Raw genomic sequence first — 17,204 nt, forward strand, 5'->3', positions numbered from 1 at the left:
AAAACAGTCACCAGTCTTGGGCTGGGAGCTTTTTCAGTAGCTTCTGTAATTCTGTGTTTCCAGTAATTACATATGTATAATTCAGAGCGAAGTCATGCTTGCCTATCTGTGACTGGATTGTGTTAGCACTAATGGTAAGAACGTCGGATCAAGAAGGGTTAGGAGGCATGAATCGAAGCTGTTTAAACTATGGTTGGGGTGTTGGCTAGAAAGATGGCTCAGCAGTTAAGGACACATACTGCTCATGCAGAGGACCCATGTTCGGTTCCCAGCATCCACGTCGGACAGCACACAAGCACCACTCCAGCTCTAGGGGATCCCATGCCTCTGGCCTCTGTGGGTACCTGTCCTCAAATGCAGGGCCCTCCCACCCAAACTTAAGTATTTTCCAAAAGGATGAAATAAATATATACTTAAATCTTTTCCAAAAGGTTAAATATACGTATACATATGAGCAGTACTAGTATTTGATGCTAGTGTGTGCATATGTATGTATGTAGGGTATGTATGTAGGGTATGTATGTATGTCTATTTATTTGGGAGCAGTACTGGTGTTTGATGCAGGGCCTTGCACATTCCAGGCAAGCATTCTACAATGATCTATACCCTCAGTACTCTCTTCATTTCTTATTTTAAGGCAGGTTTTCACTAAGTTGTCTAGGATGAGCTGGAAAAATATTCTGTATGTAGTGTTTCTTCCTCAAGCCTCTTGTGTAGCAGGGATGACAGGCCTGCTCAATACAGCTCAGTTTACCTGAGATGATCTCAGTGCATCACTGTGTAGGCCTGCTCCACACAGCTCAGATTGTCTGAGATGATCTCAGTTTACCACTGTGTAGGCCTGAATCATACAGCTCAGCTTGTCTGAGATGATCTCAGTACACCACTGTGTAGGCCTGCACCACACAGCTCAGCTTTTCTGAGATGATCTTGGTACACCACTGTGTAGGCCTGCACTACACAGCTCAGCTTGTCTGAGATGATCTCAGTTTACCACTGTGTAGGCCTGCATCACACAGCTCAGCTTGTCTGAGATTATCTCGGCACACCACTGTGTAGGCCTGTTCCACACAGCTCAGCTTGTCTGAGATGATCTTGGTACACCACTGTGTAGGCCTGCTCCACACAGCTCAGCTTGTCTGAGATGATCTCGGCACACCACTGTGTAGGCCTGCTCCACACAGCTCAGCTTGTCTGAGATGATCTTGGTACACCACTGTGTAGGCCTGCTCCACACAGCTCAGCTTGTCTGAGATGATCTCGGCACACCACTGAGTAGTTCCCTAGGGAGTAACTAGCAGAGGTTGGCTGGGGTTAACAAATGCCGTTCCTGTCTTTGAAGTTCTCTGGTATAGTCAATTATTGCTTCTTTTTTTTATATAACCTCTTCATCTCTGAGCAGTTGTCAAATTATGTCCAGTAATAAACTCCTGGGAGCAATTGCTGAGTCCAAGGGAGCCTGTGCTGTAAGTGTTAATAGAGTGGCCAAATTGCATTATAGCAAAGTTACACAAGGCAGTGAGAAGCAGGACGCCGTCCCTCCTGCCGGCTCCTCTCCCCCTCCAAGGGAACGACCGCTCCCAGCCTTGGGTTCGAGCAACTTTTTTACAGGTCTGTTGTCCATGTGTGTGTCTGGATTTGACTCACTTCTTTCATTTGAAGTGGTTTTTTTTTTTAAGAAGATATTTTTGGAGTAGATTCGTAAGAAAAAGTGCTTATTAAATCAAGTCATGAGAAACGTATGAGGCCTTGCAAGACCTTCCTACTCACGGCGAGGACTCGTTTCTGCTCTGTTTCCTCTTTGGCGGCGGCACCACGTTCTTTATGCAAGCACACCACTTAAAAAAAATGTATTGATTCTCATACAGTATATCCCAACTGCAACTTGCCCTCCCTTTACTCCTCCTACTCACCCCCATATCTACCTCCCCTCCCCATCTCCTCCCAGAAAAGAGCAGGCCTCCCAGGGACATCAACCTAAGAAGGCACAAAAGGTACAGTAAGACCAGCCACAAACCCTGTCATCCAGGCTGGGTGACGCAACCCAGTAGGAGGAAAAGGGTCCCCAAAGCAGGCAAGAGTCAGAGACACCTGGCACTCGCACCGCCGGGAGGTCCCTCAAAACACCAAGATGACAACCATAACATATAAGCGGAGTACCTAGTGCGGACCCATCCGGGCGCCGCAATTTCCATTTCGGTCTCTGTGAGCCCCCAGGGGCCCTGCTTAGTTGATTCCCTGGGCCACAGCACACAACTCTTTATTGTCAGTTTTCTTTCTTCCTTTACAGTTTCTATCCTACCGTGAAGTCTCTGCTCCAAGCTGCAGACGTACTGTTACAGGTTTTCTTCTGCTCATTTTACACCCTCCAGAGAGAAGGGTTCATCTCCCTAGAGATTGGGGTGTTTGTTTGTATATGATGTATGTGGTAGCATTTATGTTTTCCAAATCGGCCATTAATTGTCACCCACTGTTTATGGAGGGGTAGCAGTGGTCAGGCAAGAATGCTTTAGAATCTTCCTTGGGCTGCTTCAGGAGTAGGCAGTGAGTACTGAGAGGTAGGTGGTCTGGGGCAAGCTCATGGGCACAGGGGAGCATGGAGCGCTGACCAGGCCCTGTGGAAAGAGAAGGAAGGAGCAAGGCTTGAAGCTTCCCGCCACTGATGGAAATCAGGCTGCTGTGATGGAACAAGTGTATCTCGAGCAGGTTATCACCTTGCAGTGTCTGCCCCTGGATGGAGCCGGTAGGCTGTTGGTAATTCCAGTAGAGCGAAGGAAGCGTCTACCCATCGGGGCTTCGTGTTCATGTGTTAAACAGCGTCTTGTGCGATCCCTAGGCTTCTGGCCTCTGAGTGGGAAGGAAGCACAGACATGGCCAGCTTCACTGGTCCACAGTGGTGGTGCTCACAATTTAGTGCTTATCCAAGTCCAGCTGAGGCTTGAGTGGCCAGGCTACACCCGATCCTGTGCCGAATCAGAGCCCATCCCGCAGCTACCCCCTCAACCCTGGGTTCACTTCTGATTGTTCCCAGGTGAGGTTGATGCTGCTGCCCAGGGCCTACTCTGGCAGCCAAGGCAAGCATCATGTGGGCTCTGTTTGTCCCACATTATCTGGCCTAGGGGCTGCAGGCCAGGTACGGGGTTGTACTTCCTGCCTGTCCTGGTGTCCTTCAGAGTCCGTGTTCTTTCTTGTCCGAGTCCTGATCTACAAGCAGCAGCTTGGTGATCAAAGCAGCTGAGTGCTGACTTTAGTCTCTCTGGGAGTGGGAGGGGCCTGAGCTCCCCCATCCTCCTCCTGGCGTAGTTCCTGGGAGGCTGTCTGCTTCTCCCCCCCCCCCAAGCTTTTTATCCATGCAGCAGTGCTTGGTGACCTGTCTCAGCGTTGGCCTGCTTCTAACGGTGGAGTTCATGTAGGTTGGGTTTGGAGGGCAGACGGCTGTCTGTCTCTGCATTCGGGTGCCTTTGGAGCCACTCACTCTAATACTGGGCCCATTCTCTTGCAGTGCCTGCCAGTAGCACGAGTCTCCCAACATCAGAGGGTGCCACCTCACTGGGTCCAAGCCACCCATCTCCCGATGGCACCTTGGACACCCCACCACCCCTTCTGTCTACTCCAGTCCCTCATCACATGTCTCCAGAAGCAACAAGCTTGAGCACACAGGCACAACCGAGCCCAGGGCGGGTGGCCCGCTCGGCCAGCGACCCCACCTCCTGCACCTCCAGTGAAGCAGGTATGGCTCCCTTGTATTCTCAGGGTGGGCCCAACTTGTAGGGCAAGAAACCTCTGACAACTGAGGCCCAGCCTTGGATCCTGGGAAGGGTCATCCACACATTTGAGGGCCCTGAGCTGGGGTGGAGGGTTGTAGTCTTAGGCCCTTGCTGTGTTGCGAGGGAGACATCCCTTCTGGGAATGGAGAAAGGATGCAAGAGTTTAGGGCAATGAGATTCCCTTTAGGTGACCTGCACCACTGTGCCTTCATGAGCACGACGCTGAACTGCATGCATGCTCTGAGGTCCAGGTCAGAGTGGGTAGCCGCAGGTAAAGACTGTGTGTAGGTGGTGTGCCCTCTGGCTGGAGTGTGTTCAGGGAGTGTCTTAGCTAGGGTTTCTATTGCTGTGAAGAGACACCATGACCACAGCAACACTTATAAAGGAAAAAAAGTTAATTGGAGCTGGCTTACAGTTTCAGAGGTTTGGTCCATTATCATCATGGTGGGAAGTATGGCAGTGGGCAGGCAGACCTGGTGCTGGAGAAGGAGCTGAGATTTCTACAGCTGGATCCACAGGCAGTAAGGAGACTGTACCACACTGGGCATAGTTTGAGCACATACGACCTCAAAGCCCACCCCCACAGTAACGCACTTCATCCTACAAGGCCACACCTACAGGACCTCTGTGGCCAGCTGCCCAGGGAAGCTTATGCCATACCAGCTTCCTTGGGAATCTTGCTTGTGTGCCTGAAGCTGGAGAATGGACACCTGAACCTTGATGTAATAGGGGAATAATTTCTGCCAGTAAGGACTGGCTGGTGGTCTTTGACTCTGCAGCCCCGTGGGAACTTTTGTCTGATTGGGTTTGAAAGACCTCTACAGAGGGCGTAGGGGTACCCACACCAGCCTCACTTCAGTGGCCTTGTGCGGCTGAACACCAAGCAGCCTAGAGTCTGGCCATGCCCAGGGAGAGCAGTCTTTGGAAGGAACCAAAAGAGTGACAGAAGCCGGCTACCCAGGAGCATCTTCCTGGTAGAAACATCAGATTTTGCACCTGTAGATTTGGGGTGCTACATTCCCCCACCCCTTGCACCTCCCGGAGAAAGTTCAATCCAAACCTGGAATGTTCTCCCTGCTCCTTTACTTGACACCATACGGCTTCCCTTCCTTCTACCCCTAAGGGCAGCGTGTGGGCTTCTGTGTCCATTGCCCTCATGGAGCTTTGAGAGAGGCTCACATATGGTTGGAGGGGATCGGGTCCCTCCTCTGACCTTCTGATAGCTTTCTTTGGCCTGTCCCTCTCAGTGGAATTCATGGTCTATGACAAACAGCCACAAGGATGGGGCAGGGGAGAGGTGGCCACCTTCCCTACCCGAGGTCCACATAGCAGCCCGCTGCCTCAGCCTCCTCTTGGCCAGAGGAGACTGCCATTGCCCCACATGTTGAAGGCCTGTGCCTTCTGCGTCCCTGGAGAGCCTCAGGATTGGAGGGTGTTCCCAGGCACCTGCTGGGCTCCTGTGGGACCCAGACCTGGAGAACTACAAAGGGCTTCCTTTTATCTACACATCTGCCTAGCCCTAGGCAGCTGGTGAATTTTACCACCCCCCCCCTCGCCCCTTCCTGTGGGAACTGAATGTTCTTCTGGTTGAGGTACAGCCAGGACCCTGGGATAGGACTGTCCTGGGCTGCTCTGGAGAGGAGTGAGGCACTCCTCAAACCCTTTGACATCCACCTGCTGGAGCGGGGAGGGTCATGGCTAGTGGTCCTTTGCTGCCTCCGCATTCAGCTGCTCTAGCTCTCGACCTAGAATGTGAGTTCCTGACTCAAGATCATTATATCAGAGCCTGTAACTCACAGCATACATATGCTTAACTTATTTACTTACATTTCATTTTGTTTTGAGACAGCATCTCATGAAGTAGCTCAGACTGACCTCAAACTCCTGTCTCAGTCCCAAAGTGCGAAGACTGGGGCCATTGCGCCCTGGCTTTGCCTTATTTTGTTCTGCTAAGGGGGTCATTGGCCCTGCCTAAGAGGTTTATGCATCGTCTTGTATTTAATTGCTAAGCTTGCCTGCTACTTACTATCCCCAGGACCCTAGAACAGACCACCCAGAATGTGTCTATTTTGGGTGACATGTTAAGCAAGCTGATTCTCAATATGATCCTTGGACAGTGGACCACATCTCCCTACCCAAAGATGCCCAGTTCTTGGAGGTGCCATTTACACAGTGTTTATCCTAATTTTGAGGAAGAGTGATATTTGTGACATCATCTGGTGGAAGCCAGAGTCATTCCTCTAGGCCCCGCCTAGAGGACCCTGGGGGGAGACCCTGGAGAGATGCTGCTGTCCACACATGGCACGGGGGAGGAAATTCACCACCTTTCTGCCCCCTCTAGTCTTAAATCAGACTGTCTCTAGATGTTCCTACTCTGCTCCAACAAGTCATCAGACCACAGAGGACAGAGGCCACGGAGCTGGAGGAGGCTGAGGAGAGCTCAGGAACCCCCCACAAGCCCTCCTCTTGGGCCCACCCCTCACTTTCCTCCTCATCTCAAACCTGAGAGGTTAACACCAACTTCACCCCAGGCTGACAGGAAATAAAGTGATCCAGGAAGCTGGGTCACACGGGGGTGCCTTCTCTGAAACAAAACTGGCAGCAGCCTTTGTTCCTTTTTTTTTTTTTCTCCCCTAGAACTTCGGTTTCATTTGGTTCACAGTTGTTTTCAAATTTCCTCTTTCTCTTTAATTTTTAGTCTCGACATCACGCCCTGCCATGGCTGCCTGTCAGCACCAGCTCTCATCTGCTGGCAACCCAGACACCTGGAAAACGGATCAAGGGACCAAGCCAGAGACCGCACAGACCGTCTCCAAAGAGCGGCCGCACTCCTTAGTGGAGAGCAAGGTCTACACAGACACCAGGGTTTTGGTGGCTAAGTTTTTGGAACACTCACACTGCACCCTCCCCTCAGAGGTGCGACATGTGGTGGGCACCATCCGCTCAGCGGTCCCCTCGGAGGAGCCCAGGGTGGAGGAGGCCATCTTTGGTGCTGGCGTCCTGGACCAGCTATGAAGCAGCTACAGACCCGGATGTGAACACTGATGGGCCCAGTGCCTGCAAGATCCAGTCCTGCATGACACCACCATGCTTGATAGAGAGAGGCCTTTGGCCTGCTGGGCAGAGAACAAGCAGAAATACCCAGGCGAGGCTCTCTGGTGGCCCGGGCAGGGAACTGTTATTCATTCCCCCATCAGTTGTCTTCCTGGGGACTGTTTGCCCCCGGTCCCACTAACTCAGAGATATTTCTCTCCTGCCCTTAGCAAGCTCTGGTTGCTTCAGGGGTCTAGCACCTTGAACTGAAGAATGTGACAGGAATACCTATCCAGGGACAGGTGACACTGTGGAACGTAAGGACATTGCATCTGTTCCGAGACAACCTTTAACACACCTGGGCCCAGCTTAGATCAGTGTTAAGTGAGTGGAGGGTGGTGGCGGCGGCGGCAGCGGAGCCCTTTGCCATGTGGCTGGTATCACTCTGCAATGAAACCTTTATACAATTCAGACCTAGTATTTCCTTTCAAAGGAAACAGGCAATGTTAGCACAGCCTGGGCCCACCCTTTTGCCCACCGGGCCATCATGCGTCTGAAACTACAATGGAAACCCTTCCTAGGCACCCTTAGAAAACAAGTAGGTGTCATGAAGGCTTGAAATGCCCGCCTCCTTGTGGCCTGGGCCTCCCCACTAGGCCTCTGTTGGTGGGCTGCTAAACCCACCTCCTTTCCTGGGCCCCTCCCCATGGCCTCCCATCCTTTTAACCACAGCAAAGAATTATTACTTGTGTCTTAACAATATGCTCCTCTCCCCATCCCCTGGAGGGCTTTCCCTTGGATGTGACGTCACCCAGTTGGGCTGGGAAGGTCAGAGTCTGGGCTAAGAAGCCCTTTGTCTCTGTCATGTGTGCACCTTTGGCTAAGGCATGCCTTTCATGACCCAGAGTGGTCCCTCCTCGACTCAGGTGGCGGCAGGCACTCCTGTGTGGAAGGACGCAGATGGTCAGCCACTTATTTCTGGGAGAATGCCAGTGGCGAATGTGCAGAAGCAAAGCAAAACCTGCTTGGGCACAACCAGGGTGGTTTTGGGCAAAATGGCCCGCCCCAGGCTTTCTTGGCTGTTCAGACGTCATTTTCTGGCCAGATCAACAGCAGCCACTTCTCAGCAATGGGGCCGGAGCAACCTGCCTGCAAGAACTTTCTGCAAAAAAAAAAAATGGAAATGCCCATATCTGGTTCATCCAGAGCAGCAGCTACAAGCACGTGAGATCACTGTACCCCAACTAGCCTATGGGCCTCAGTATCAGTGGCACAGAAGCCCTGAGTCTATGGGAAGTGCCAGGGTGGACCAGAATGTGACCACTATCGTTCAGTGTCCAGCTGGCAGGCTTAAACAGCTCTTTCCTCTATTCTGCCTGCCGTGGCCTGTGCTTCGGCCTCTACTCCCCTGTTCCAGCCCCCAAATTCCCTGTAGCCAATGTGCTGAAGACCTTCGTGTGTTTGGAAGCTGTGGGGCTTCAGCCCACATGGCTTCGGAAACACCCAGTGGTGGTCAGCTATCCATGCTCTGGTGACCTTACCGTTGCCATGGTTGTTGCCTTCCTGAGGTTAGGGAGCTGAAAAATATACATCAGGCATTTGACGGCAACCTTGCCTTTTCCACAGGAGAAGTAATAGAGATGAGTTTTTGAGCACTTTATTCAGACTATAAAAATCCTCTAATTTTTCTCAAGTGAGGACTTTGTCAAATCCCTTCCAGGTAGAATGGCCTCCCCTGAGCCTATCAGCTTGAAAAACCTCCATAGCCTAGCCTTGGGTGTGTGATGTTTTCATCGCCTCAGAGATGAAGCGAGGCAGCTGCAGGTGTCTCGTGATTGGAGGACCCACGCAGCAGTGTAAACACCTGTGGACTTCAGAACAAGCTGAGATCCAAGAGAGGCCAGGACCCGCCCCATCCCAACTGACCCAAGCTCTAGGGTATTTGCATAGTGTAGCCAGGCTGAACAGTTTCTGGACACAGTGTGGGACTCTGTGGCCTTCATGCTGCCTTTTCGCAGCAGGCCCTCGTCTGTCACGTGGCACTCTTGCCTCAACCTGCACCTCCCCCAGCTGCAGGCTACCACCACCACCTGGAAGCCCTGAGTCCCAGAGAGTCTCAAGAAAGTGGTGTTCACAAACCATCCTGGCTAGGTTATGAGATGGCTTTATCTTAAGGATAAAGAAACCACAGGACTTCATGCTCCTGGGTGGGTGAGAACTCCTGGCTCCCTGTCATTAGATGACAGATCAATCTCCATTCACCTTCACAGGGCCCCAGGTGACCCACATGAGCACTAGAAATGCCCAGGGTCCAGGTTTCCAGGAAGTCAGAGGTATTGGTTACAGCCGCTAGATGGCATTCTTGCAATTTGACTTGTCTCTTCTGGGTCCCTTGGCTCTGCCTCAGTGGTGACCTAGTACTGGGAACCCAAGGCAATATGTGGGTTCCCTGAAGCCAAAACCACCATCCTCCACCATTGCTTGCACATCCTTCCACCTTGGAAGCTTTGCCCCTGCTTTTTTTTTTTTTTCCCCTGATATCTGAACTGGGCCCACCAGTGATCATTTGGGAGGGATGATCTCACTCCAGGCTGACCAGGTCTTGGGCCCCCAACCAAAAAAAAAAAAAAAAAAAAAAAAAAGGCCAGCATCTTCTAGGACATCCTTCTCATGTCTGCCTTGGAGGCAGGAAGATGCTGATGTGAACCCACTGTGGGTACCAACTCTACTTTGGGGAAGGCAGGGGCAGGAGTCTCTATCACAAGGACAAAGGTCTCCTTCTCAGGGAGGCCATGATCAAATGAAATGCTTCTGTCAACCCTGGAATGGAAAGCTCACTTCGGATACTCTCTCCCACTTCTGCTCTAGCAGCTCACAGATGCTGCTGAAGCAGAATTTATAGGAAATTGTTTTCAGGCCACCAGAGAGTTGTTTGTACAACTTGAAAGGTTGTATTTATTTAATGTACCTCAAGGTGTTTTAATAATGATCAGTGTTTTAATAAAAAGTATTTCTGGTCGCTGAGGTCTCACTGGGACAAAGAGGGTCCTGGAGGGACAGGATTTGGGGGAGCAAGAAGCCACCATGGCTGCCCACCAAACCCCACCAGTGCCGGGAACTGAGGTGAAAAGGCAGTCCCCTATACCTACAGTCCAAACCGCAGCTGCCCCTCTGTGGACCTGACATTCAAGGGTACCTGAATTCCAAAGTCTCCCATTTAAGGTCCTGAGCTATGTGTACTGGGGCTGGGAGATGGCTCGCTGGGCAGTCGTGAGGACCTGAACTTGGATTCTAAGAAGAAAGGGAGGTGCACACTGTAGTTCCAGTGCTGGGATGTGCAGACAGGCAGGTCCAGGAGCTCGCCCGCTGTTCAGCCAAGCTGAATTAGCAATCTCCAGGCTCTGGAAAAGACTGTCTCAAAAGATAAGGTGTGACAGCGGACGACACTCCACATGTGCACAGACAGTCACGTGCCTGCACACAGGTGAAAACACATGCACACACCACACCCACCATGCCCTCATACCATCTCTAACTGCATCTTCTCTCTGGAGCTGGGCACATGCTTGTCCAGGACGCATGGGGGCATTCCACTGGGAGGGCAGCAGGCACCAGCTCCTCTGGTCCCTAGCTTTCACCCCAGGGACTGTTCTTTTCATTCTGTGAGAATGCGAGCCATCTAGAGAGCAGTCTGTGAATCTTGGCACAGGGACACATTGTCCTCAGTTCTTCCGTCTTTGGGGAGTGAGGAGACAGACCCAGAGACCTTTGTGCTGCGTTTCTGACGATGTTTCCCACTGCAGTGTTTGGAGCCAGAGTGCACGGGGAAAGGCTGGTCCTCACCTGCCTCTGACCGCCAGAAGTGAAGGGAGCACATGGCTCAGGCCCCTCAGGTGGTTCCCACAGAACCATGAGCAAGGACAGCACCTGACCAACGGCTCACAAGAGTGGGGCCTGCTCTGCTATGGCAGGTCAGACGGGAGAATCTGGCTCGCCAAGGTCTCCCCCCCACCCAACCTCCTGAGGAAAAACCCCAAGTTCACCCCATTCCCCACCTACATCAGGCAACAGCAGGCCTGTGGCCACTGAACAAGGTACAGAAGAGCACAGATGTTAATGTTCTACAGGCGTGGATCACACAGGTCGGGAGAAACGTCAGAGTGTGGGCCAACTTCCTTCCACACTCCCCACACGCACTTCTGAGGTAACAGGTCTGCAGCAGCCTGTCTCCACCGCTCCTTTATTTAGTCTGCAACAGTGCACAGTCATGTCTCGCCCATGCAGCAGGTGCCCTGACACCATCAGGGACTCCTGGTGATGATGTTCGCCCCTGCCCTCCACTTCCCGTGTGAGAGCTGCTGAGCGTTCCAGACCAGAGCGGGGTGACGCTACCACAAGGCCGGCTCACAGAGCCACTGTCCGAACTGTGGAGAGAGAGGCCCCCGGGGCCTGCTCAGCTCAGCTGACAAATGAGGTACACGAAAGTGCTTTTCTGTCATGACTTCAGGTTTATTAGCGATATGCAGGAAGTCTTCCTAGGGTCAGCTGCATGCAACACACAGGTTACTCCTCGAGTACAGTAATCCTAAAGCTTTAGTTACTGTGTAATAAGGCTTCTTAAGTCACAGTGTATTCTTCAAGGCCTGAGCCAAAAAAAAAAAAAAAAAAAAAAAAGAGAGACTGCCAGACAAAATGATGTCAGTTAACATTGATCGCTAATGCGCCCAGCCGGCCACGGGGCTCCTTGCTCCACACACACTAACACTGCTCTGTGCGTGATGGCCAAGCACCTCACTTGACAAGTAATTTGCACTCTCACTGGTCCCTTCGGGAAGGGTAGAGGTGGGGTTTTCTGGTGTGGGCTTGCTTTGTTGGGGACAGTGTGTGTGGTGTGTGTGTGTGTGTGTGTGTGTGTGTGTGTGTGTGTGTGGCTACGTGTGTGTAGATTTTTTTTTTTTTTAAACAGGGACATCTCCCATGCTTCTGCCTTTGTTCCTGGCAGGATGTTGCCCCCTAAAAGAGGGAGCCCTGTGGTGGAGAAGTCAAAGTGAGGATGCCCAGGGAAATTCACAGGGTCTCACTCAGGACAGGCGAGGACAGGAGAAGCAGCTGTGGTCACAGGTCGTCGGAAAACCCAAATGTCTGAAGGATGGCTTGCCAAGGTCAAAGTCCGAACAGTCATATTTGCTAAATAAATATGGAGTTGTGACACCGTGACCATCGTTTTTTATTTAACTCAGGAGTATCCCCTCGCTGCGTAAATACTTACAATCAATCACAGGTTCCCACACTCGGCACAAGTCTCATCCTGGGAGCCAGGCTGTCCCTGCGCCTGTGCAGATGGAGGCCAGCAAGCAAGCCCTTTTAGGACTCCGCTGGGCCCCAGGAGTCCCAGCCCAAGGGCAGAGATGGCTGCAGCTGTATCACAGAGGGCTCCCTTCACAGCCCCGCGGGGCAGGCACCACATTCACATTCCATAGCCTCAGGGAGGAAAAACACAGCACACCACACAGAACTACCTGTGAGCACCCTTCATCAGCCGCAATGAGAATGTGGCAGAGGATTGGTGAGTTTTACAGAGGACTGTCCTTCGACTCTCACTTGGTAAGGACATACCTTTTTTTTTTTTTTTTCTTTTTCTTTTTGTGGCAAAACCCAAAACAAAACTAAAAAAACAAAACAAGAAAACTAGATGACGAGGACACACCCTTCAGGGGAGCCAGAGTTCTTGGTTAGGCTGTGGGGTCAGGGGTCAGGGCTTTGTCCTGGCTTCTGGCTCCTCTGGGCCCAGGTGGGTCTGCCTGGTGTCCCTGCTCCGTGGCGAGGTTGGGTGTACCTAGATGTACAGAGGGGTCTCCTGGCCTGTGAGGAGTCTGAACATGGCCGCAGGCATGGTCTTCATGTGAATCTGTAAACAGAGAGGGAAGGCTGAGCTGCCCGCCACTTCTCAAGTGAAAAGGAACAGCAGAGGCCCAGTCCCGGAGAGGCTCTCAGAGGGACTGGACTGAGGTGGGTGGGACCCTTTCCTCTCCAGGGTGTCATCCACTGGGCAGCACTCTTCCTCTCAAGTGGACACCAGAAGGATGAAACATTAGGCATCTGAGGGCGACTACAGTCTGCCCACTGGAGGCAGGCACCCCACCCCAGAGCCGCAAGGAGCATGCTGTGTGTCTGTGACTGACACGGGATGACATGAGTTCTGGGGCTAGGAAGAGGCCAAAAGGGAGGGCAAGCTGTCCCACGACTCCATCCTGTGAGGATCAGGTAACAAATGGCTCTAAACAGCCCACTTGCCCTGGCTGGATCTCCATAGGCTAACCATGGGTTTGTTTACGGGGCAGTGGGATGGAGGAAGACACTGCGCCCCTGCAAGCAGAGAGCAGGCGAGCTTCATTTTCTCATTTTCCTCTCAACAGGGCCACACTCCCGGACTTGGGTTGTACTGTGCTCAGGCAGAGCCTGTCAGGGTCTCAGCTGCCCCCAGTCCGTTCTGCCCCAGGCAAGCAAGCCCTGGCTCTACTCTGCCCAGCTCATGCAGGTGAATATCTGCAGATGGCGGCTGTGTTCATGTTTCAGCTCCTCCGCAGCCCAGGACAGCCTTTTCCTACCCCACCCACAATCAATGTGGGCTCCTCCGCTTGTGACTCCACATGTGCTTGGGGTTGGTGGAAAACAGGGCAGACGTTTTAATCTCCCAGCTGGGAGGACACAGCCCGACCCACAGGCTGGAGAGAGCCTCCCATCCCCCACCCGCTTTGCTGCCTTCTTGGATATCCATTATTCTCAAGCCTGAGGAAGTAGAATCATTTCTTGGGGTCCCAGGCCCACTTCCCCATGGATTGATTTCCTTAGGTGTGAGGCTGAGCGCTCCCATGAGGGCCGTCCTCTCTGAATGTCTACTTAGGAAAATTAGATTTTCTCTCTTGGAAGCCATTAGTAAGAAGCAGCCAATGGCCCCTTCCTGTCTTCTCCTTGAGAGCCAGCCATCATGACTGCCCAGGGAATGTGCCTCTTCCCTGGCCGTGGCATTTCACAAGGCGCTGACTTTGTCAATGTGGCTCCAAGAGAGGTGATCTGAGGGACATTAACCAGGAGGCCCTGAGGAAGTAGCGACTCACACCCTTCCCTGCCCACGGGAAACGGAAGCCCTGACCATCTTACCTGCATGGTCACCAAGTGGCCACCAGAGGGAGTTTGGCAGACGCCCTAAACCTGCAGGGACCTCAGAACCCAGCCAAACATCAGCTGGCACCCAGCTCTCCCCACACTTCTCCTGCTCAGTGCTCACCCTCTGTGCTGGCACCCACACTTTCCCAGAGACCTTGGTCCAACTCACGGTGACCACCCTGCCACACTGCTCACACACTCACACCCACTCCCCCATCCTCATGCATATTTGGACTCACATGCACCCATTCTCATAGTCAGATGTACACATCGTAAGCACATGCTTACCCCGAAAATTCACAAATGTATTACACACACACACACACACACACACACACACACCCTGCATTCATGCACACCCATTCTCCTACATTTATGCACACATCACAAACACAGCCTCACCCACAAATTCACATGCATCCACACCCACACTAACACCCACACTCACACAAACCTGTTCTCATACTTCATCTGTCATCTATCTCTACATGCACAGGTCACAAATACACACACTTTTCCCACAAACTCACAGATTCAATCACTCATTACATAAATACTAATACAAACACCTCACTTTTAGCACACCTATTCTGATGTACATCCATGAACACATCAAAACACACTTTCACACCACAAACTCACATGCATTTGTACCGATACCCGTATACTCACTAGCACCCACACTCATACCTACTCACACAGACATAGTCATATACATCCATACAAAACACTCTTACCCAAACCTTACAAACACTAACATCCATACACCCATACCCTCACCTCAACCCCTCTCCACTACACATGCTCATGACTCCTCTCCCATACACACACACACACACACACACACACACACACACACACACACACACACCTTCATATCACAAGCCTCACCCACACTGGGTAAGTCTCCTTTCTGTGTACTGTGGCATCACCCAATCGAGCCTGCTCCACACCATGCACTGCGTGCGATGCTCACCTATGAACTCCTTGAGAGCAGCTGTACCCCTCCACTGGGACCCTCTTGGCCATTCTCTTGCTACCATGGAGATGACCCAAGAAGAGCTGAACTAGGGGATGGTTACAAACTAGTGAAACAGGAGAGGAAAAGCAGCCTGACCTGGGCACAGATGGGCAGCAATGGCACAGGAGCTATGAGGTGACCAGAGCCGCTTGGCCTAGGGGGCTAGGTTTGCAGGATTCTGTTCAGAAATGGTGCTGGGAACTGTGTCTGGTGACTCCGCCCAGTGACCTCTGCCCGAGGTACCAGAGTCGGAGAGCACTACCTCGCATTGCTCATCCTATTCATGGACACTGAGGAGGGGACACAGCCTGCTTCTCAGCTGACATCCAGTGGCCCCTGGAGGGAAGTTGGGTCACAGACGTTAAAGCGGAGCATGAGCCAGCCTGTGGAGGTGAGTCCAAGGACTCAGGCTCAGGCTGTCCTGAAAAGGGCCCCTTCTCAGAGGGACCACTGGCCTTTTCCAAGCACATCATATGGACCACAGGGTTGGTTGTTAGGCAGAGAACACAGGAGCCCAGACATGCTGGACTCCATCATGAACATGATGGATTTGGGGTGCAGGTCAGCAATCTTACCTCTCCCACGGAGTTAGACAGAGCCTGGACTATCTTCTCATGGGCTGTGGCTACCACACTCTGTCCGTTGATCTCGATGATACGGTGGCCGACGCGGACACCACCTCGCTCTGCAATGCCCCCTCTCATGAGGCTGCAGATCTATGGGGACAGGTGAAGTCAGCACACACATTCCCGCCACAGCCTGAAGATGCTCCACCATGTCCCAAAGATTGCGGGAAGAGGAACTACTCTTGCAGAGAGGAACCCGACATTTCACTCTCTGACTCATGAGCAAGGACATCTGTGAGTTAGGGTGCGGTTTGCAAAAGAAGAGCCAGCACCACAGTGTGGGTGTCACACTGCCTTCCTCCTGCTGCTGTCTACAGCGAGCATCTCTCCGTCAGCCAACCCTGGTGTTCTTTCTGAGGAAGACAGTCAGTCCCTCCCTTCCCCACCTCTGAGAGTGAAGTGATAAACTCCAGGAACAAATGGAGTTTAGGGAAGTGGCATTGTATCCACTCACTCACAAAACCTATTAAAAACCAGAGAAGCCATGGAGAGGAGAGGAAGATGTCACACACAGGGAAGGAAGTCACCCACCTCCCTCCAGCTGCGTCCTAGGAAGCATGGTGTTAATTAGCCAGGCAAAAGGGGACAGCCTGGAGGAGGAGCCACCGGAGAGCAGCTGCACTCAGACCTAGGGGTCTCTCTCAATCACCCCATCACCCCACCTCAGACACCTGGCCTGCACGAGTGAGCAGGAGCACCTACTATGCACCCAGCCATGCTGGGGCAGTGCCCACACCTCCTGCCGTGGCTATTCTTGGGTGCCAACTTGACTATGTCTGGAATGAACTAAAACCTAAGTGGCTGGGTACACCCGCAAGGGATTTTTCTTGACTGGATCCCTTGAAGTGGGAAGACCCACCCTACATCTGGATCTTTTGAGGTGGGAAGACCCACCTTAAACCTGAGGCATGCCTTCTGCTGGCAGCCTATATAAGGACATGGAGGAAGAAAGCTTGCTCTTTGCCTGCTTGCCCTGGCTCTCCCTGGCAAGTCCATTCCTTCACTAGCATTGGAGCCTACTTCTTCATGATTCCGGGATTCTGGCATAGACTGAAGACCGAGATATCAGCCTCGTGGACTGAACCCCTACTGGATTCTTAGACTTTCCATTGAGAGGCAGCCATTGTTGGAATAGTCAGACTATAGCCTGTAAGCCACGCTAATACATGCATACATATTAGTACTTACTAGATTACATACTTATATATATATATATATATATATACACAGAACTGATTGTATATAGGATCATATATATGAACACAGATAATCTAGAGACCCCATCTCCCCAGTGTTTTTCCAGCATGGCCAGCCAGGGTCACACCTCACTGGCTGGGTGTGACGTCAGAAGACTGGTCCAGATGCAGCAATATCAGCCTGGCAAGTTAGGGAGCCCAGGCAGCCTGGCCCCGGTGCCCTAGGGCCCAAGTGTCATTTGAAAGCTTCAGTGGACCGTCCTTCCTTGGTCTGAGGACACTCACAAGTCCAGCTAATGTCTCATGGTTTTATGGTACTTTACGGGTCCTCAGACTACATGCCTCGGGGTCAAGCACCCTAAAAGATCAAAGGTCAGTTGCCTGTAGGAGACAT

The 17,204-nt window shown here is 52.1% G+C and overlaps 2 protein-coding genes across 5 annotated transcripts in view; one reads left to right on the forward strand and one right to left on the reverse strand.

Annotated features, from left to right (window-relative positions):
* The window catches only part of Fam189a1 (family with sequence similarity 189 member A1), a 237,740-nt gene extending 227,133 nt beyond the window's left edge, over positions 1–10,607 (forward strand). Inside the window, exons 8-9 of the mRNA XM_028872832.2 lie at positions 3,503–3,730; positions 6,466–10,607. Coding sequence (XP_028728665.2) covers positions 3,503–3,730; positions 6,466–6,782 — 545 coding nt within the window. The 3' untranslated portion in view covers positions 6,783–10,607. The remainder of the gene's footprint in view (positions 1–3,502; positions 3,731–6,465) is intronic.
* Positions 10,608–11,285: 678 nt separating this feature from the next.
* Positions 11,286–17,204, reverse strand: part of Apba2 (amyloid beta precursor protein binding family A member 2) — a 232,879-nt gene continuing 226,960 nt past the window's right edge. For 2 of the 4 annotated variants that reach the window (XM_028872838.2, XM_028872834.2), the window contains 2 exons: positions 15,564–15,704; positions 11,286–12,708 (listed from right to left, as the gene is read on the reverse strand). In XM_028872838.2, coding sequence (XP_028728671.1) covers positions 12,637–12,708; positions 15,564–15,704 — 213 coding nt within the window. In that variant the 3' untranslated portion in view covers positions 11,286–12,636. The remainder of the gene's footprint in view (positions 12,709–15,563; positions 15,705–17,204) is intronic. The other 2 variants (XM_028872835.2, XM_028872837.2) reach the window with 1 other exon arrangement.

This window comes from Peromyscus leucopus, chromosome 1, assembly GCF_004664715.2.
Source record: "Peromyscus leucopus breed LL Stock chromosome 1, UCI_PerLeu_2.1, whole genome shotgun sequence".
In the NCBI taxonomy this organism is placed as follows: Eukaryota; Metazoa; Chordata; class Mammalia; order Rodentia; family Cricetidae; genus Peromyscus; species Peromyscus leucopus.